The sequence below is a fragment of the Limulus polyphemus genome, unplaced genomic scaffold (genome assembly GCF_000517525.1).
Source record: "Limulus polyphemus unplaced genomic scaffold, Limulus_polyphemus-2.1.2 Scaffold852, whole genome shotgun sequence".
Lineage (NCBI taxonomy): Eukaryota > Metazoa > Arthropoda > Merostomata > Xiphosura > Limulidae > Limulus > Limulus polyphemus.
The window spans coordinates 270,330-293,112 of NW_013666462.1; the positions used below are offsets into that span (position 1 = coordinate 270,330).

Below are 22,783 nucleotides of genomic sequence, written 5' to 3' on the forward strand. Positions count from 1 at the left end.
CGGCTAACAATACGAAGAACTAAATTGTGGCGCAATGCTACAAGTTCTTCAAATACCTATAGAAAGATAGGTTTCTTTTTTGTGAGTGTAAAACATTTAAATACACCATTTGGATTTTTGATACCTCACTACTATAAAGACTTGGTTTGGTTTGCTGTTTCATTGGTAGTAGTGTCCAGGGTCACTGATGAGGAGTGGAATTTTCTGAAACTAGTCTGGCTCACAGACACACCCCAGTAAAAGAATAGACCATTCCAAGTTTTTACTTGTTGTTAAACACATGTTTAAACAACTCTATTCAATTTTTCTAAACTGTTTATGTGCCAACTTGCTAGCAGATCCAAGACTGTTTGTTTAAGGGGCCTTAACAATATTTGGGTTACACGAGAAAATGTAAAATAAAAGTATACCATTAATAAATACTTCTGGGATACTTATGCACCCTTATTTATATTATATAAAAAAAAAATAAGGATTTCACATAATATTCTTGCTTTACTCATTTCTTTACATTGAGCGTTGTGGTAAACAAAAACACAAAATTACTCAATATGATACAGTATATGCACCACACCTGTGGTAAGCAGTATAAAAAAGTGAATTTAAGGGATAGGAAAAATCTGATAAAATTTTGATCAGCTGTATTATATAGCTGGGTTTCTTTCTTGTTAGATGTCAAAGCACACAACTCCAATGTACAGACCACCAGAAATTCTCGATACTTATAATAATTATCCCATCAATCAAGCTATGGATATTTGGGTGAGTTGTTTTTTTTTATTTTTACTTTGAATTATGAGTAGTTCAAGATTAAATGGAAGTGATGAGTATTTTATCTTATCTTTCTCAGTAGATTGTTACTATTTATAGACTTCAACTCAATTATGAAAAAGCCTGATGAACATGCCTGTAATGGCAAGTATCAATAAAAATTTTAATTTAAAGCCAAAATATTAATGTTTACTATTTCATATCCTTAACAGTTAAACAATGAAACCAATAGTTCTAATATTACTGATAAAAAGCATACTAAACTGTATATCTTTGTTCCACATTCCTCCTAATTAATTCATTACAGATTTCAAATCAGAAGCATGTAAAAATCTTTTGCTCTGCCTTGCCGGCTTGTGCCACTTAAAACTGTAACATTAAATGTTTTTCTACTGAACATTTTACTAAACATTTTGCATAGTCTTTTTTTATCATCATGTTTAATGTAGCTGATAAGTTCTGATATTGAAAAAAAGGCCTCCAGAACAGTGACTTATGAGCTTTCAATGTTATAAAATATTTTAAAGCAAATATAGCATTATACACAACTAATGACAGTGAGTTTCGTTTTATTTACTATATGAATTAGCAGATTTTTATATAAATAAAAAACAATTTGTTCATTCTTTTGTATAAAGTAAGTCATCTGTATGAGCTAAGTGTACTGTAACAACACATGACTGGTGTCAGACATCACAGTTACTAGAATTGAGTGATTTACTTGAAGAAAAGTTGATATAATCAATAATCTATCAGCTTTAATCATGTCAGTTAGTGTCATGTAAAACTCGATTAAGTGAAATTATGATTAAATTAATTAATGTCAAGAAAGTTTTGAACTAATTGATATTAGTATTTCCAATTATTAGTTTTCATCTATTTCAACTATCTAAGTAATTGAAATATTGCCTTTATGATTTCTCATTATTATTAATTCAAGGTTGGTAAGCGTAATCATTTTGTATCATAACTCATGAAAATAATAAACTAATCAAAGTTAGTGTTTCTGTTAGTTGTTTTTTATTATTCCAACTGTCCGAAACTGATGTGAATATAATTGATTTGTTAAAATATCAGTTAATGAGCCTGATGATTAACTGATTAGCAAATTCCATTAGTCACCCATGTGTAACAGTGACATGTATTACGAAAAAGTTTGGTCCTTGTAGTTTAGAATCATATTAGCTCAAACCTTTTGTATTGTATAATTTATAAGCTTGTAATGGTAGAAGTGTTCTTGATGATGCCTCAGGAAGGTTTGAAGATATTTCTTTGTTGTACACAGGCCTTGGGATGTGTATTGTTTTTACTAGCTTTTCGAGTGCATCCTTTCGAAGATTCTGCAAAACTGCGCATCATTAATGGAAAGTACACCATTCCACAAAATGATGCAGAGTTTGAAGTGCTTCATGACCTGATATGTAAGTGTCTAAGACTATGTTGTAAGACTATGTTCTATGAGTCTCAAAAACTTGAATATTTTCAGTATTATTAAAATCTTAGTCTACCAATATTTATCATAAATTTGGAACTATTACTTTAAAGAAAAGACTTCTTGACACTTACAGTTTGTTATGTTTGTTATTTATGCATTTTTTGCTACATTTTAATGCAGATTTTGACAAAATATGTAAGAGTGCTGTTGATCAACATCGCATCTAGCATGGGGAATATGAAAACATTGTCTCCCACTCTGTGATTTAAACACACAAAAAAGAATTTAACACACTAATATTAGCAGATGCGATGTTGATCAACAGCATCCTTACATATTATTCTAAAGTTCTGTGTACAGCGCTAATATTAGTGCGTTAAATTCTTTTTAGTGTGTTTAAATCACAGAGTGGGAGACAATGTTTTCATATTCCCCGTGCTAGATGTGATGTTGACCAATAGCACCCTTACATATTGTTCTAAAATTCTGTGTACAGTAGCACGGGGAATATGAAAACAATGTCTCCCAATCTGCGATTTAAACACACACAAAAGAATTTAACACACTAATATTAGCACTGTACACAGTATTTTAGAACAATATGTAATTTAATATTCATTTAATATTTAGATGCAACTATGGTTGCTTGAATTATACTTTTCATTGCCTGAAAATAACACTTTTTGCTAGAAAATTTGATTTTTTTGTGGTCATTGTGATCGAATCAGGAGTTTGACAGGTGATGTCACTCAATTTTCCAGGAATTATTGAAAATGTATAATTCTGTGATTATTTTTCTAAAATATTATAATATACTTAGCTTTTTTCATATATATGCAATATTTCAAAATACAAACTGTGATAAAAAGTTTTACTCCTGACACTTTATTTTATGGGGAGATGAGTGATAAATCCAAGTGCTTATTGTTCCTGCATGTAACATTTCAAAGTAAATTGTGAGTGAGAACATACTGGGATGTCTAAGGTACAAACATTTGGCTTCATTTGATATTGCCTGGCTCTAATATAATAGTCTAATATGCATATTAAGTGCAAGCATTTTTTAAAATCTAATCTGATTACTCCTGTATAATATTTTGTAGTGCAGTTAATGTGCATGAACAACACTACATCATCTGATATTTCTTGTTTCTTTATGTAATAATGAAAATGCGTAGTGACTCAAGCATTTTTCAACTTCTAAAATTATCCCATTTTCCATGTGACTTTTCAGATGGAATGTTGCAGGTCAATCCTGTAGACAGACCTAATATTGACATTGTAGTCGAACGTCTTCTAGAAATTGCAGAAGCCAGGCAAATAAACCTTCAAGAGACCCTAAGGCTAGGACAACCCATAGGAGGAAGCAACCCTGCTAGTCCAGGTTAGAAAACATGATACTTTTTGTAATTTTTCAGTATCTTGTTCAAAAATTTAAAAAATTGTTAGAAGTTCATTAGACATTAACCATTTCCAGCCCAGTATCTCGTGATTTTATAGAGGCAAAATGACACCAAGTTTTGAAAAATTCTATCTGATCACTCCTCTCAGATTATCTCCGAAATAAAATTTTAATGAAATGTTGAGATTTCATATTTTCTTTTTATGCATGATTTATTAACATTTGTTTTAGATGAAGTAACTTAAGAAATCCAAACTCTTAACCCTAGTTTTGGATAAAGTAACTTAAAAAATCCAAACTGTTAACCCTAGTTTTGGATGAAGTAATTTACAAATTCCAAACTGTTAACCCTAGTTTTTAAATTTTCGCCCTCCTGTTATAGTGTTTATTGAGATGGTGGAAATCATTAAATTTGGCACATATGTAGATACAGTTTGTCCATTTTTGTAGAAGTTTGTTGCTTATTTTTATCTCAAATAGTTTGAAAGCAGTAAAGTTTTGAAGCTTATGACATAAAATCTGACTTTCTGCATGTTTTTTTTACAACTTCCATGTTTTTGAAGCTAATAAAATCACAGCTAAAACCTATGATTGTTTTTTTATTGCAATCTATAAGGCCATAAACTTCTTTCATAGATTTTAAATCTTTGAAATTTGACTTAGTACGTCTTGAGGCTATGCAGTGCTCGTGTTTTGAAATAATGTAAGTTACTAATGGTCTGTATTGTTTGTATGCCATGGGAAAGGCATATTCTTCAAAGTAATTGCTTTGAAAATTACTTTACAACATGCATAAACCTGCTTTGAAATTTAATCTTGCCTTGACATCATTAGGCCTAAATAGTATTGTTGCCTAATAAGCATGTGTAGAAAATGGCTTTTAGACCAATTAATATTTATATCTTTAAAGGTTCTATGATTATCATGCTGTATTTAAAGTATGTTTTAGATTTAGTGATTTTTTGAGTTATTAACTTTTATTAGTGCAAGATCAGAGATGATCAATTTGATGCTACTGGGTTGGAAAAGGTTAATTGTGTTTTAAATGTTCAATATATACACAGTTATCAATTTAAATACATTAATAAGAAATAGGATTTTGTCAGACAAAGGAATGACAAAGAAAAGTACATTTGGTTATTTGTGCTTCCTCCAGGCTTCAAAGTTTGAGGGTGAAGGGACCTTTTATTTTAAAGTTTCAAGTGTCCAAAAAAACGTTGAGGGTCCATGTGCCAAGCACTGAGGAACCCTCATGATATATTTTCCCCCCAAAATGACTTACACTTTTAATTTTAATTTTTTTACATTAGAATAAGGTTAAAGTTTTTTTTTTATCTTTCATAAAACTGAATAGTCTACATACTGAGTTTCACAGTATTGTGCCCTTTGGTTTCTTGAATACACTTGTCTGAATGATGGAATGACTTTAGAAACACCCAGTACATCATCATATCCTATGTTTAAATTAGAAATTTCACAAAATGTAAGATCGTATATACATATAAGGAAACAAACTTAAGGGCATTTGATCTCAGAACAGTACAAAATAAAATATATAAACTTAAATTAACTTTTATTTCTTACTTCAAATGCTCTTGAGAGTTATACCATAAAACTTAAGAACTCGAATGATACACAGACTTAACCTTTATAATGAAACCAACTTTGGTTCATTTTCTTTTTAACAATCTCTACATGTAGTTTTAGTGAATAGGTGTTACATTGAGTTTTGTGATAGTAAATTTGATTGCAATTCTGAATATTTGATATTTGGGAGCAAAGTGTGTGTGGGAGCCTGACTTATTTATTGTGATGTCATGTGTATACTATATCCCACAGAGAAAAAAAAAGTGGAAATGCACTCCCCCCCCCCCATAATTATACGTGTGCTGAAAATGCTCGAAAGGTCACAGATTATAAATTCTCTTTTTAGTTCATTACATGTCATGCAATATTTTAATAAATGTTTTGAAGATAGATTTGTAACTCCAGTGGAACTGCTTTTTTTTAAGTATACCCCCCCTTTTTTTAGTTTGGTGGTAACAGACATAAGAGAAAATGGTATGAAAATTGTTATAAAGAAATTTAATACAAGATTTGATCACTAATACGTAAACTGTAGAGGACAGTAAAAACAAAAAGCACCAAATACAATTCCTTATCTTATTTATACTGGGAACTGTGGTGTCTGTACGAACGTTTGTCTGTCTCCCGTTTATGTTGAATGCTACCAGCACTGCATTTGAAAAGATGCACACATAGGCAAAGCTCAACATTCACTTTTGAAATGACGGGAGAACAGACATGAATAATGTTGATGCCAAGTTTTATTTCACAAGATGGAAATTCTACACTAAATTATTAGGGATTAATCACACTATCATTCACATTTCAAAATGTGACGTAACTTAAACAATAAAAATGTAGATTTACTGTATAATATTGTTAAGCAGCTGTTAGCATGACTGAAATGCTCAACAATTACTTTTCGAGGTGGGCAGTATAAGTGGCTCAAAGCTTTGACTCTGAGTGAAACCAAGAGTGTAACAGAATTAACCTTTTAAAGTCCATGAAATAATATAAATTAATAGATTAACTTAAACTTTTCCCATCACTGGGTCAGGTACTTTTGCTTGTAAGGCTAAAGTCTGAATACAGATTGCTTTTCCACTATTGATGCTTGGGTTGCTATGTTTCATATTTTTACTCTGTAGATGCCAAATCCAAAACTGGTAAAAAATAAAAATTCATTTAAGCTTTTAGATTTATTAGTTGTGTGTACATTTTTTTAAGTTTGTTTTATTTTTCCATGTGAGATATGAAGTTAAGATCTAGCCTTATCAACATTTTTAAACAGCCCATGTTGGTCAACTTAGTGATCGTAACAACACACCAGCTCCTCCGCCTCATCTTAATCATGGTCCCTCCCAAAATTCCAGCCAGACAGCAAGTAGTGGACTTTTTACTTCTATACGAGGAGGTGCTGGAAACTTATTGAAGAACTTCATGCAAACTGTCCAACAGTAAGTCAGTGGTTTATACATATTTGTAACACAAGTGTACCTCTTGACCCATGTTTTAATGAACCTATTGAAATTCCTTTTATTGTTTGTTCAGCATCTCTTCAATGCCCTGTATATTATATTCAAGACTCGCATGTTGAACTGTCTATAATTCATCTTTCTGATCCACACATAATATTGTATTGCTTCTGGGGACATTGCAGACTGCTAAGGTTGGGGCTAATTATAGACTAATTGGGTCGTACGATAATACCTCAATTACAAACAAATATGTCTATAATAAGTGGTAGCAAACATAGCCTATTTATTTCTAACTTTGCTATGAACGTCAGTGCTCACTATCACAGTAAAATTGATAATCATTGTTTAGAAGTGTCAAAAAATCCTGTGAAGCTGTCCTGCCATGTCTCGGGTAACCTTCTTTCATCGTCATCACCAAAGCATCTTTCAAGTTTTCTGCTATGGTGAAAAAAGTTGGGAAATTCGTGGACTACGTGACATTTGTCAGTTACTAGTATTGATTGATTAGAGAGGAGGTATTAATTAGGGGCAATAGGATGATTGTATTAGACATGGGGCTGCATTTTTGTTTTATCACTAATCAGTCTTGCAGCAACAGTGAAAAAAGAAGATTCTGTTGAAATGATAGTTTGTATGTGAGTTTTACATTTACAGATACTCTTCTATATAGAATATGTTGTACTATTTTATAATTTTATCCTTAGTTTTAGTTCTCTGTTCTGTATGTCCCACACTGTTTGTTTCTGGTCTCTCTGTGTTAGAATATATACAGGACTGGGCAAAAGATACTACATTTGTTTCATTTTTAATCTAACTATTACCCTGAAACAAACAATAATTAAACTGCTTTCAGTTATTGTTGCAATATTTTCTTTAGTATCAAACTGTATAGTAATTTTTAGCCCATCTGATGTACATAGACATTTAGTGTGTTTGTAGATGTATATCTTATTTTGTTATTATCTTTGTGAGTGGTTAAGTATAGCATAGAAAGAGTGTAAGAACTGTGTGTGTGTATGTTTATTAAGTATCTACTTTCCTTTTTTTTTTTGTGTGTGTGGGTAGAAACTAAACTGTAGTTGTGAGTTGTGGTTCAGTTTCTTTACTCCAAGTATTTAACACTGCTAGATTTTCAGTAAGTTAATGAACTGATTTCTAAAATGTATGCAAAAAAAATCACAGAGATACCACACTTACATGTCACTTGGTGACAAGAAAAGTAAAAAAAAACATTTGTCACTCTAACTAATTACAGACAGCATTCATAATTTTGAAATGTGACCAAACACATTGTTTGTCATACTTTTTTCTGTCTCATACTCATTGTAATCTGATATTTAATGCTATGAAAAAAAAGTAGCTGGGTATTTAATTTTAAAATTACTTTTTTGATTCAGTTTCTTAAATTTTACCATGAATAAATCTTGTACAAAATGCAAACAAAAAGCCTTAAAAAGTTTATATATGTGTGTGTAAGTAAAGATAAAGAAAGTGAGGGAATGTGAATAAGATTAACACATTCTGAAGCACTTGTATAGCATTGTTCCGGAGATTGTAGCGTGAAGAATAGAAATTAGTTTTTAATAACTTACATTAGAATTTAAGTTCTTTATTGCTGTTTCATATTTAGTTTTTTTATTATTATATCAATATTACAGAAAGCAGTAAAAATATGACTAAAGAAAGTGACTTTATTAGTGTTTATAATACTTTTTTATTTAGTTTCTTAGAAATTTATTACATCATTAAATTTTACTTTCCTGTTCCTAATTCAGTAATAACTGCCCACATTAGCTTTTAAAATGTGTCTGTCTTCATCTTTCAGAACTATAACAAAGACAGATTTGGACTTTAGCTATATAACTTCAAGGATAGCAGGTAATAAGTGATTGTTTGATTTGTCATATATCGTGTTGTGTTTGTCATTCCATGTTGACTGTAATACTTTTCTAATCTGTTGTTAATACCTGAGTTATCTGCATTCTAATGCTTTAACTGTCTGTCCAGTGTTTCATTATTTGAGATTTTTTACAGAGAATAATTTCAGAAAGGAGGATAAGAAAAAATAGAGTAATGTACATAAATGTTGACTAGCAGTTGCATTACACAATATTTTATCAGTTTAACACTGTACATATTTCTGTATCTATTGTTAGGTTATTCACATCTGTTAGGCTTAAAAATAGCTTTGAAATGTTACACTGTTTGTTTTAAAATGTATGACCTAAACTATTAACAATGTTGCTTTCTTATTTCTTTTGCAAGTTGGATGTTTGTAAAGAAGATTTTAATAAGTAGATAAACATTAGTTTTAGTTTCTTTGAAATACCAGACCAAACTGACCAGTAGTCATTTGTGTTTTTATTGTACTTTTTCCTTTCATTGTAGTTCCTTAACATTTGATCAGTGTACATATAATTGCATTTCAGTTCCATTAAGATTATTTGTATATATAATTAATGGCATGATCCAAAATTTTTTTAGTTTTTCCTAACCATGCATATTTTTATAAATTACTTGATTTTTGTTTCTGCTATTGTACTGTACAGGTAGTGGAACATTTTAGATTTAAAAAGGCTTTATGTTATCTAAAACTATAAAATATCACTTTTGCAGTTATGTCCTTCCCAGCTGAAGGATTAGAATCAACGTACAGAAACCACATAGAGGATGTGCGAGGACTTCTTGACACTAGACATCGTAATCATTATTCAGTTTACAATGTGTCGGGTCGAACGTATACATCACTAAAGTTTGAATCCAAAGTAACAGAAGTGGGCTGGCCTGCGAAAAGAGCACCATTTTTTGCAACATTAGTTGGGTTGTGTAGAAACATGCACTGGTGGCTTCAACAGAATCCTAAGAATATTTGTGTTGTCCATTGTATTGTAAGTAATTACGTTACAGCATACTGATCATGTTTCTTTTCTATCTTTTACATCCCTGCTGAGTTTAAATTAACATCATGCTTGTTTAAAGAAACAAATGATACTCCATGATACTGATGTGATTGCTTGGATGTATGAGGAGACTTGGTTCAATTTAAAGAGAGGGAATTCGTAAAGATGCTCAATAACATTAGATCACTAAATAGTTTAGTGTTTTACACTGTGCTAGTACTTTAGTCTGAGAATTTTTCTCTGATTTTTATTTTATTTTCCATTAGTTTTGGACATTGTTTGTAGGTCTAGAAATGAGATAGTGGTAATTTCCCAAAATTCAAGCATAATTTTGTAACTTAAAGTTGCATAATTTTGTAACTTAAAGTTGCATAATTGTTTCTCTAAAGAAATCAAGTGCATCAAAGGTTAATAATATACTACTTTTCTTATCAGTATACTCTTCTTTATTTATTTGATATTTAAACTGTTGATTGATGGCATAAAAGAAATGTTAGTTTTTGCAGTCATATTGTTTGAATCCACAGAGATCCCACTCATAAAACTTGAACATGTTCAGTATTTCTACTTTGAATAATGTTAAATTGAATCTTTTGTAATTTGAAAATGCACATGACTAAATAATTGTTTGAGTTAGGAATGATGAAATAAATAATTTTAATAACTTACTCAACTAAGATTAATAAGTCATGATCTTTTTTACATGCTTTTTTACACAACATTTGTAGCTTGTGCATGGTTAGTGAAACTTGGAATGACTCCTTAAGTAATTTAACTAAAAAGAGAATTTTTTGTGCAGTAAGTACAGTAGTATGTGAAATTCAATAAATACTGAGTTTGAATAGATTTTGTTTTAGCTTCTGAAAACTGATTAGACATGGTCCTGTGGTTAGAATGCAGTACTATCAATCTGAGGGTCTTTGGTTTGCATTTTGTTGCCACAAGATCGTGAGCTTCATGTTTTGGGAATGTGGGAGCATTATACAAGTAATGATGAAATCCCAATATTTGATTAGAATAGCCTAACTGTGTACCACCTACTCTGTCAGTTCAAAATTAGGGATGGCTAGCACGGATAGATTTGTTGTAGCATTTCACAATTGTAAAAAATTTACAAAATTCCTTGTATCTGTGGTTGAATATACATTGGCCAAACATGTAGAATTTTAAAAGTTAGGATGGAGTAACATAAAAATGCCATAGAAAAATATAATTAATCAGACCACTATTAGCAGAACATGTGGTGGAAACATCTCATGTTTATAGATTGGAGTACACTAAGTTGGTAAAATAGGTAGAATTTAAAATTGAATTAAATATCAGAGAAACTGTTGAAAATGAAAAAACAAAGATATCATATTAAACAAGGAAGCTAGTCTAGAAATAATAAAGTACTGGACAGATGTTTTGTAACTGTGGGTAGTTTAAGTCTAGATGGTGCTACAGGAATCTAAATGACTATGTGGTTATACAAGTCCCAACCATACCTCAGCCGTTACTCTTGAAGATGGTGTCATAGAACACCGAAGTATATTTAGTCTTTTTTACAGCAAGTTCCTGTTTTAATAATTATTTATTGTGTCATGATTTTAACATTATAATCCTTTCAATTGTCTATATAGATGTTTTACACAAGTTTCGTTTTAAATTATTTTTTGAACTAAGTGAACTGTGATGAGGCAGATGTAGAAAGGTACAGACATTTTCGATTAGGATCATTAACTGTTGTTCTTTGGTTTTTGTTACTAGATCATGATTAAATGAACTTACGATAAGGTGGATGTAATTGACACAGACAGTCATAACAGAATTGATTAGTTTATTAGCTTCTGTTGCATTTATTTGTTTTCTTTTTTGTTGTTTTCATAATAAAATTATTTTACAGCCTAGTTTCAAAACACGCGTTGCACTTAAGAAAGAGTAAGAATTTTATGCATATTTATCATCCACTAATCTAAGCTGGAGAACTTCTATCACACATACTACTCCTGTATGGTTTAGAACATGAGTTAATACTGAAGGAAATGAAAACTTTATCAAACATCAAATTGTTGTCTTCTTTTACAATATAACTTCTGTTAACCCTATCGCCACAGGTATCCTTTACTGTGCATGACACAAGGTTTCAGTGTCTTACATTCAAAATTTATTAAACTACCTTTTGTTTATGTTATACCAATTATTATAGCATAAACTCTTAGCTGATAATCCATATTTTAATAGTATGTAAGTTTTAAGTTCTTAATTCTACAAGGCGATATTAAAAAAAATCCTGAATTTTTGCTAATGTGACACATTTTCTCTAGGCATCTTCTTTTTTTCTATTTTAGCTACCACCCATCCAGAAAATACAAAATTCAATGTAAATTACTCATTATAAAATGGTCATTGCTCATACAAACCATAATTTTTATAGCTTTCAATCTTGTTTGGTTACAGAGCTATCAAATAGAAAATCAGACCCCTCCTACTACATCCACGTGTCACATCCTCTCTTTCAGGATTTGTTAATAGTTCTCTCTTATGTTTCATTATATATATTGCCTATAACCGATAGAAAACCAAGGTTTTTTTATCTAGCAAAATGGTGTATTGTATAACATTGTGTTCTGAACAGATAATCATCAGTTTCACTCAAGAGTCCAAGCTCGTTCCCATGGGAAAGCTAATGACTACTTGGATGAATTTGTAATGACTCTTGTCACATAGTTAGAAAGCCAGAAAATTTTTGAGAGTGAGAGAAAATTGTCTACTTTTTGCATGTTATTAGTCGATGTTCTTTCGTGAATTATTTAATTAAATAAAAATTATTTAGTGTATTACTACCATTAGTATAAAAAAAGTAGGGTTAAGTGTCATCAACAGTTGACAGCAAGAAAAAAGAAGATTGGATAAGTACCTTATTTTTTGTTTTTCATATTTATTCTTTATTTATTATTATAAAAGAAACTAAAATGTAAAAATAGTGATCTTTTTAGGTTAGTTAAGATTAAATGAGGTAAAATAGATAATAATAATATAATAAAATGTTTCACGAGGCACACATGCGAGCAGCTTGTAGTTGCCCGTGGGTAATGTAATTCAATAGCATAATGTGAGCTACATGTTCCCCAAGTGACTTACAACTTATAATGGTGTAGATAGTAGTTAGACATGGTTCAAAGGGCAATAACATTTAATTATAAATAGATGTATACTGTTAAGAGTTCAAAGCTATTTAGGATAAACGAATGTAGTTGCATGCTACATTTGAAGTCATTCTAGAAAGAAAAAGAGGGTAGTTTAGATTTATTTCAAATTTTTGGCAGGGAGGTTATGAGGTCAGTCAAATTTACCAACCTTGAATAGAGTTAGGGTAAATAAAATAACATAAAATATAAAGTTTTACTGAAAACAAACATTTGAAATGTGTTTAGGAGGTTTTAGAGATTACACAAATGAAATTTGAGATGAAGAAAAGTATTTTAAATTTTAACATGAAAATCACTTTGCACATGGACTATTCAAAACAAATACTCAATATATTCATGAACAAATCTTTATTTTAGTTTATGAAAAATACTTCACTAAAAAAATAAGATTTTTTTGTATGTGAAAGACTGCCAAATTTTGTGAAGATGTATACACACTATATTGAAAGTTAGAAGTATTAAATCTATAAAGACTTTAAATGAGTAAAAAGAGGTCACGTGGTAGGTCAAATTGACCGAGTCTGTGTTGAGAGAGTTAACTGGTGTAATATCTTCAGAATCATTAAAACTTATTGTGTTTTATAATAATTGTTTTGTATTTTCCTTTCTTAAGGATGGAAAAGTATCTTCTGCTGTTCTTGTGTGTGCATTCCTGGTGATGTGTCATGCATTTCAGACTCCAGAAGAAGCACTTCAATTGTTTGCTGTGAGAAGATGTCCAGTGAGTCTTACATCATCTCAAGTAACGTAAGTACAGTTTACATTCTCTTAGTTTTGCTGTTGTTTTAGAATTGTATTTTGAAAGGGTTTGGTACATAAATTGGAATGTAAAGGAGTAATAGTGTTAAGATCCATGTGTTACTCATGGTTCCAGTGGTTAAATAAACCTCCCTAACATTTTTAGACATCACATGTTCCTAGTGTGAAAACTCTACATTTTTGGCAGAGTAATCCAGTATCAATTCATAATTGTGTTCATGGGGAATTCCAGTAGTAGTGTGCTTTGAAAAATATGTAAAATGTACACCAGCAAAGTAATTAAGTTATAATGTCATAATACATTTTCATGTATATTCTATAAAGTTATTAGCAATTGGACTGAAAAAAAATTATTTTATGAATTAAAAGAATTGTCAAAGCAAATGGCATTTAGTTAATGCTTTCTCAAACTGAAGACCCATATATAAGCACATGTTCTTACATGCTTTTATTGATTTCAAATATGTAAAGTTAAAATGCTGTACTTTAGAAAAAGTATTTACTGTAGTTAGAAACTTGTCAAGAAATTAAATTCAAATTAATGAAATGAAACTTGCAAGTGCCCTCATTTAAGCATGCATCAATAGAATCTGGTCCACAATAATTATTTCTTGAGAAAGTAAGATTCTAGTCCATTTTTTATCAATAATTATTTCCTGAGAAAGTAAGATTCTAGTCCATTTTTTTATCAGTAATTATTTCCTGAGAAAGTAAGATTCTAGTCCATTTTTTTATCAATAATTATTTCCTGAGAAAGTAAGATTCTAGTCCATTTTTTTATCAATGAGAAAGTAAGATATACTGAATCATTTTCAAATAGATAAGAAAGAGAACTTCTCTCATTAAAATCTCCAAGGCACTATCTTGCCGTGTTTTAAGTTTACATCAGCTGACTGATGTTAGCTTTTATATTAATACTCAGTATGTATTTTGTTTTAGATATATAGATTATGTAGCCCAGTTAGTTTCAACACACCCACAATGGCCTCATACAAGAAGGGTAAAGCTTTTGTCCATTGAAATGAAACCAGTTCCTCTCTTCACAAAGTTAAGGTTAGATATTTCATCTTTTCTGACATAAAAAACCAAAAATGTTGAGGAGCAAAGAAAGTGTTGTAAATTTGGTGTAATTGGTTGTTAAATTTTCTAAACATCTGCTTTTTTTTTCCTTCCAAAATAATAATATGAGTAGTTCAGTTTTAGTATTATTTAATTGTAGACATTTTACTTGATAGCTGCAACTCATTAATTTAAAATACACACCAAATCATGTGGATTTATGGTGTTTCAAGTGTTTGACATTAATTAAATACACACCCAATCATGTGGATTTATGGTGTTTCAAGTGTTTGAAATTAATGAAATACACACCAAATCATGTGGGTTTATGGTGTTTCAAGTGTTTGACATTAATTAAATACACACCCAATCATGTGGATTTATGGTGTTTCAAGTGTTTGAAATTAATTAAATACACACCAAATCATGTTGGTTTATGGTGTTTCAAGTGTTTGACATTAATTAAATACACACCCAATCATGTGGATTTATGGTGTTTCAAGTGTTTGAAATTAATTAAATACACACCAAATCATGTGGGTTTATGGTGTTTCAAGTGTTTGACATTAATTAAATACACACCAAATCATGTGGGTTTATGGTGTTTCAAGTGTTTGACATTAATTAAATACACACCAAATCATGTGGATTTATGGTGTTTCAAGTGTTTGACATTAATTAAATACACACCAAATCATGTGAATTTATGGTGTTTCAAGTGTTTGACATTAATTAAATACACACCAAATCATGTTGATTTATGGTGTTTCAAGTGTTTAACATTAAAAATAATAATAATAATGTATCAGGATATGAAGTAAGGATGACTGGGTTTGATATATGGCACATGCATTGTCATAAGTGAAAGAAAGCATATGTATCTATTAAATATTAAGATAAAACCAAAATCAACTATTACATGTGCTGTTTGCTCATTAAAAAAATTCTTCTATTAAAAGTTACTGAAAATGGAATTAGTCCTTTTCTTTATTACAGAGATGGTTGTCGTCCTTTTGCTGAGGTTTATCTAGGAGAAGAAAGATTAGTAACTACATCGCAGGAATATGAGAAGATACAGTAAGTCAGTTAAGGCTCACTAGTGTTGTGATTTAGGTTTTAACATTTACATTTTTTGAAATGATGTTTGATCAACAGTTACTGTTTAGCATATGAAAAATGCTTGAGTCTAAGTGATAGCTTAAAAAATTTCATTGTGTTAAAAAATTTGAGGTGGTAATAATATAAAAAAAGAAATTATTTAAAGCTTAACATGGAGTACAATAACGTGAAAAAATTGAGATCAACATATTACATTGTTGTTTTTAATACTTATTAAACTTCAGTTCATTATTTTTAGGCATTTCAACATGGCTGACCAACATGTTGTCATACCCTTGAATGTGTCAGTCATGGGAGACATAACAGTGATGATTCATCATGCGAGGTCTACCTTTGGAGGCAAAGTACAAGGAAAGGTTGGTGATCTGATTTCTGAAAAGGATATACTAGTAGCCAGTAAAGTGATTGGTTTCTGTTATTCATTTGTCAAATCATCTAGTTTCAAACTTGCATGACTTACAGTTGATAATATGAAATATATGACATAGCTTGGACAAAATATACTGAATTTTAGAAACAAAAAAGCTCTTATTGGTCTTAAGTAGTGCATCTATCTTGTTTTTGTTTTTTTTCTCAACATTAAAAGTTGTATATCCTGTTTTCATCATTTTTTAAATTAATTTTTAAGTATTATTGTAAATACCTCTAAATTAATTAAATACATTTCCCCAACCTGAGGTTTTAAAATATTCTGGAAATTACAAAAAGTTGATTTTTTTTAATATAATTATTTCGTTCAAATTTATAATATCATGCTAGAATAAAATAATTATCAGTTTCATGCTTTGTCAATTTTCTTTTTCTGATATTTATATAATTAAATATCATACATACTTATATCCCTCAAAAACCCATTCTTGAAGTGGAAGGAATTGTTTTTAATAGGTTACAGCTATCAAGATACTTCAGTTTCAACTCTTCACTGGTTTTGTTCAGCCAGATACAGAAGTTCTGACATTCACCAGGTACTGTTATGTCTAAGGCAAACATAGTGTATATCTTTAGAACACCTGATCACCAATCTTGTTATTGTGTTAGACAACATTATATTCATTTTGTGTGTTTACAAATAACACATGCTTATCTGTAGATGTAGTTTTCTAATAATACATTCAGAAATTTCTGTTGTTGGATAAATTACTTCTTTTTTTCATAGATTTAAGAGTATTACTTAACGAGACATATTGTCAAAAGTTCTTGTTTAAAGTTGTTTTTAAATAGTAGATTTTGTCATTACAGTAAAAAAAGAAATATGTTGCTTCATTATTTTTAAGGAAAGCCCTGAAAAATCTGTTGATTTTATGATCGAAGAGATGGATTGTTTTGTGTTAGTGTACAAAAGAAAAATAATAAGCACTAAATTAGTTTAAGCAAATATAAACAATTCTAACCTGTGATATAGAGAGACTTTAATTACAGGTAAAACATTGATTATATAAAAAAACTAACAGGTGTTAGAAAATCAAAGTAATGCTATAAAGAGACTATAATTACAGGTAACAACTTAGTGTTACAAAGAGACTATAATTACAGGTAAAACACTGATTATATAAAGAAACTAACAGTTGTTACAAAATCAACGTGCTGCTATAAAGAGACTAAAATTATAGGTAAAGAAGTACAACTTAGTGTTACAAAGAGACTATAATTACAGGTAACAACTTAGTGTTACAAAGAGACTATAATTTCAGGTAAAACACTGATTATATAAAGAAACTAACAGTTGTTACAAAATCAACGTGCTGCTATAAAGAGACTATAATTATAGGTAAAGAAGTACAACTTAGTGTTACAAAGAGACTATAATTACAGCTAAAGAAGTACAACTTAGTGTTACGAAGAGACTATAATTACAGGTAAAAATCAATTTGTTTTATGAAGAAAATGTAATTACTGGTAAAAAAAATAGAACTTTGGGTTACAAAGAGACCATGATTGCAAGTAAAAAAGTAAAGTTGATTAAGAAACTATAATTGCAAGTTGTAAAAATTCAGCTTTGTGATATATGGAGAAGAGTTCAAGAGGCTGTAATTTCTGTGAAATACTAAAGACTACTTAAAGTGTGAAACAAATTATTAAACTGAATGCGGGTAATGTTTGTTTTGATATAGATGCTGTATTTGAAGGTTAAAATGTGATTTTATGTCTAATGGTTGTTGCTCTATCTTGTGTGTTTTCTTAACCTTAAGACAGTCAAAATTATTAACAAATTATTTTCTCTACAAGTTATAAGAAAGAGAAACCCTCACCACTAGAATCTAAAACTGATTCAGGTTGAACAGAAGTACATGTGGATTAATATACTAATAAAACCCATGGAGATATGGAGCAGAATATAAATGTATCTAAACAAAGTTGTTCACTAAGTTGAAATGAGAAGTAAATTTATGCTAAAAATAATAAAGGAGATAAATTAGAAAAGAAGCTTGTTAAGTTTTTTGTGGAATATATTCAACTTCAAAGAGAAGAGAAGTTTGGTAACTTTTCATTGGAGTTTATTTAACTTCAAAGTGAAGTTCATTGTAGTATATTTAAATTCAAAGTGAAGTTTGGTAACCTTTCATTAGGGTATGTTGAATTTCAAAGTGAAGAGAAGTTTGGTAACTTATCAGTAAAGTATATTTAAATTCAAATTGAAGTTTGATAACCTTTCATTAGGGTATGTTTAAATTCAAAGTGAAGAGAAGTTTGGTAACCTTTCATCAGAGTATATTAACTTCAAAGTGAAGTTTGGTAACCTTTCATTAGGGTATGTTTAAATTCACAGTGAAGAGAAGTTTGGTAACTTATCAGTAAAGTATGTTTAACTTCAAAGTGAAGTTTGGTAACCTTTCATTGGAGTATATTTAAATTCAAAGTGAAGTTAGGTAACCTTTCATTAGGGTATGTTGAATTTCAAAGTGAAGTTTGGTAACCTTTCATTAGGGTATGTTGAATTTCAAAGTGAAGTTTGGTAACCTTTCATTGGAGTATATTTAAATTCAAAGTGAAGTTAGGTAACCTTTCATTAGGGTATGTTGAATTTCAAAGTGAAGTTTGGTAACCTTTCATTGGAGTATATTTAAATTCAAAGTGAAGTTAGGTAACCTTTCATTAGGGTATGTTGAATTTCAAAGTGAAGTTTGGTAACCTTTCATTGGAGTATATTTAAATTCAAAGTGAAGTTTGATAACCTTTCATTAGGGTATGTTGAATTTCAAAGTGAAGTTTGGTAACTTATCAGTAGAGTATCTTCAACTTTTAACACAATATATAGAATCCTTGCCTCTGACACAAACCCAAGACCTGTCTTACATCATGTGATTGCTCTACCAACTGAGATAAAGGGTTAACCCCTAGAGACACTATATAAAAAGACTGCAAGATATGGAAAAATGTTACAAGATATATTGTAGACAGTTAAAACACGTCTATAACAAAAATTTCTTTTATTAACTATGTTTCTGGCATATGCTCTTTGTCAGGCTTAGCTGTAAAAATTTACAAAACCTCTAACTGCTTTAACCCCTAGCACTTTCTGTTAAGCCACTTTATAACAACTCAAACTAATACATCATCAAACATCCATTGTTCGTGTAGATATACTGTTTGTTATGAACAAATGTTACAGTATCTTTTGTTTTTACAAAAAATATTAAATTCCACAAGGCAATTTAGTAATCATTCATATTTAAGAAGATTTTTTAAACCCTACATTTGATATTTCAATATTTTATACCAGGAATGACTATTGAATTGTATGCAAGATCTTGCTCATTTTTACATAGTTGATAGTCATATATATATATAAAATACTCTATTTCAGAAATTACTAAGATTGTGTGGAAGAACTGGCTCAATCTATTGATATACATGATGTTCAAGCTTCTAATATTGTATTTTAGAAATAATGTACATTATGTGGAAGAACTAATCTTGTTATTTTTACATTTGGTATTTACGTTTGTAATGTTGTATTTCAGAAAACACTTGGATTGTGTGGAAGAACTGGATCGTTATCCTGATGGGTTTACAGTAACACTTAGAGTTGAAGTTGAAAGTCAAGAACAACCTAGCCTTTCCAACAAACCTCCTCCTTGGGAGGGCTTGAACAAGCTTGACCTTTCACCCCGCATTCTGTTTTTTACAGAGGATGAAATGGAATCATGTTTAAGTAAGTGTCTTGATTGTTAAGTGACCATTAAGTTTTTTACAGAAGATGAAACAGAATCATGTTTAAGTAAGTGTCTTGATTGTTAAGCGACCATTGAGTTTTTACAGAGAATGAAATGTAATCATGTTTAAGTAAGTGTCTTGATTGTTAAGCGACTGTTGAGTTTTTTACAGAGAATGAAATGGAATCATGTTTAAATAAGTGTCTTGAATGTTTAGTGACTGTTGAGTTTTTTTACAGAGGATGAAATGGAATCATGTTTAAGTAAGTGTCTTGATTGTTAAGTAACTGTTGAAATTTTTTACAGAGGATGAAATGTAATCATGTTTAAGTAAGTGTCTTGATTGTCAAGCGACTGTTGAGTTTTTTTACAGAGGATGAAATGGAATCATGTTTAAGTAAATTTCTTGATTGTTAAGTGACTGTTGAGATTTTTTACAGAGGATGAAATGGAATCATGTTTAAATAAGTGTCTTGATTGTTAAACGACTTTTGAGCTTTTTTACAGAGGATGAAATGTAATCATGTTTAATTAAGTGTCTTGATGTTTACTTTTATCAGGTTATACACTTGTAAACAGGAGCCTACAGTTGCATATCCCATTTGGATTGGGTTTCTTTTATTTTAGTATGAATATATGAGATTATGAGATAGATGAGCTGTAGGTAAATTAAAATGAAGAATAAAATGAACCCACAAACGAATTATGTGTGTGTCTGTATATATACATATATATCATTCTGAATTTTACAGCTTGAACATTTATTGATATTGCTTTTACTGCTTGTTTTTGTGTGTAGCCCAGTTTACAAGTGTAGTAAACGAGAGTCAGCTACATGAAACTAATGATACTGTTGCTACGCCACCAGAAACCTTAACATCTGTTAGTCAGGAGAAGAATAATGGATTGACACAGGTTAGTGCCGAGAGTATGTCCACCAGGGTATTGGAGGGGGGGGGTCTGCCCCTGCCAAGCTGAGATGGCCTTTTAAGATTTTTAGTTTCTCTAAATTGTGACTGTCATAAAAGTATTAATCCCCCCACACACACAAAAAAGATTGAAATAAATGACAGTGAAACTTAGTACAGTATAAATATCTCTCTCTTTATGTACTATGATTGATTGACAGAATGTTAATATTTCAAGAGACATTTTAGGCCTTTGTTGTTTTTTCTGCCACGTACATTTTGATAAAATGTCATTAATGTTAAAGCTTAGTAATTGTGTTTATTTATGTCTATGGTTATTTGTTTTTTTTTGAGGAAAATAACAAATATGGGATGCATACATCTAGTACTGTAAAGGCTTACATTATTAAATTATATGTAGTTTTTCTTCTGATTCTAGAAAGATACGAACAAAACAGTAGATTTTAACCTTTCTACATCTGTTTTCTTTTAATTTTATTGCTTTATTAATGTACTTTGATACTGTGAAAAACAAGAAATGTTATGGTGGAGAGCTTTGGGTAAATAAACTATCGGGTTAAATCACGTGACATCCGATTGTATACATTCCTCAAGGAGTGATCATGAAAACGTTTTGTATTTAATTTTTTTCATTTAAGTTTTCTTTTCAAACCCAATAAGTCTTTAACGTTTACAATTTAGCTACATTTGTTGAATATATATATAACTATACATAAAAAGCAAGACATTTAGCACTTACTTTGACATAGGCCTATTTGTACTGAAGAACAGATTTCGATAAGACACCTTTATTTATACCATGTTGTCTTCAACAAAATAATTCATGTAGCTTTCAAATATGCATTTTAGAACATAAAATGTATATCAGACACTAGAATAAAATGTCCTAAAACTTCTATAATTTATATGGCTTTCTAACTAATAAATAATATTTTGTATTAATCCTTTTATTTCTCAACTAAACAAGTAAGTGTAAGTAATGATAGGAACAAGTCTGTTAATTTGTTTTTGAGTTAAGACACAGATGATAATAATTTCTTTAATATGAACCAGAATGTAGAATTTATTCTACATAAAGTTCTTGTATTGTTGTAATATTTGCACTCTGCTCTGTTCATTACAAACTGATGCCATCTGCAGAATCTGGTATTTTTAGAAATTAAAAATATCTTTTATTATGTTAGGCTGTTGTATTCGTGTCTAGACATCACTAAGGTCACTGTTTAACCTTTAGTAACTGAATATGTTTCTAATGAAGCTAATGCGTATACTAATAAAAGGGAAATAAAAAAGATATTTGTAATTAAAGAGTTGGGTATTTTGTTATGGAATTTTTTGTGGGTAACATTTCCTGTTTCAATTTATCAAAATTACCAATGTTTTTATCTTTGTGTTATGTTTTGCTATAGGATGAAATGAGTGACCATACGCTTACCCCATCCACTCCCCCTCCCAGTGGGAGGGAGGAAGAAACATTGAAAGATTTAAAAAGACCATCACCTGAAGATGTTGATCTTCTAAACCTTGGATCAAGTTCATCTGTAATAGATACAGATTTAGGTATAGGAGCATCAGAAGAGCAGAATGGACCATCTTTCAATCTTTTAGACATTTCAGTTGGAGAAAATAAACCTCAGCTGACCAATTTTGATTTATTAAACAATCCAGATGTTCCTTTAATCACAACATCTAGTTCAGGCTCTGGATTTGATGATTTATTTGATCCATTTAAAAGTGGATCTGTAAAGGGTCCTCCACCGGATACTGACCAGAGTACAACGTCTGATCCTTTTGTTGTGTTCAATGCAGACAGCGCAGGTGCTGCACTAAAGAATTCAAAAGGGCCTTCTGCTGATTTATTTGACCCTTTCGCTAGTAACACTGAAAGAAGTAATGATTTCAATAGTGGCAGTGTGGGAAGCTTGCCCTTGGTTTGTATTTTAAATGTGTGCAATTAATGTTTAGTGAGGAAACTACTGACTGATTAACTCAAAAATACAGTAACAACAACTTTTACATC

At 30.3% G+C, this 22,783-nt stretch overlaps 1 protein-coding gene across 1 annotated transcript in view; it reads left to right on the forward strand.

Moving 5' to 3' along the window:
- Nucleotides 1-22,783, forward strand: part of LOC106460874 (cyclin-G-associated kinase-like) — a 42,299-nt gene that overhangs the window by 12,527 nt on the left and 6,989 nt on the right. The window contains exons 7-20 of the mRNA XM_013920629.2: nucleotides 673-762; nucleotides 2,057-2,192; nucleotides 3,441-3,590; nucleotides 6,466-6,631; nucleotides 8,478-8,530; nucleotides 9,269-9,540; nucleotides 13,357-13,490; nucleotides 14,442-14,555; nucleotides 15,558-15,638; nucleotides 15,919-16,036; nucleotides 16,566-16,645; nucleotides 19,643-19,833; nucleotides 20,634-20,749; nucleotides 22,173-22,694. Coding sequence (XP_013776083.1) covers nucleotides 673-762; nucleotides 2,057-2,192; nucleotides 3,441-3,590; nucleotides 6,466-6,631; nucleotides 8,478-8,530; nucleotides 9,269-9,540; nucleotides 13,357-13,490; nucleotides 14,442-14,555; nucleotides 15,558-15,638; nucleotides 15,919-16,036; nucleotides 16,566-16,645; nucleotides 19,643-19,833; nucleotides 20,634-20,749; nucleotides 22,173-22,694 — 2,223 coding nt within the window. The remainder of the gene's footprint in view (nucleotides 1-672; nucleotides 763-2,056; nucleotides 2,193-3,440; nucleotides 3,591-6,465; nucleotides 6,632-8,477; nucleotides 8,531-9,268; nucleotides 9,541-13,356; nucleotides 13,491-14,441; nucleotides 14,556-15,557; nucleotides 15,639-15,918; nucleotides 16,037-16,565; nucleotides 16,646-19,642; nucleotides 19,834-20,633; nucleotides 20,750-22,172; nucleotides 22,695-22,783) is intronic.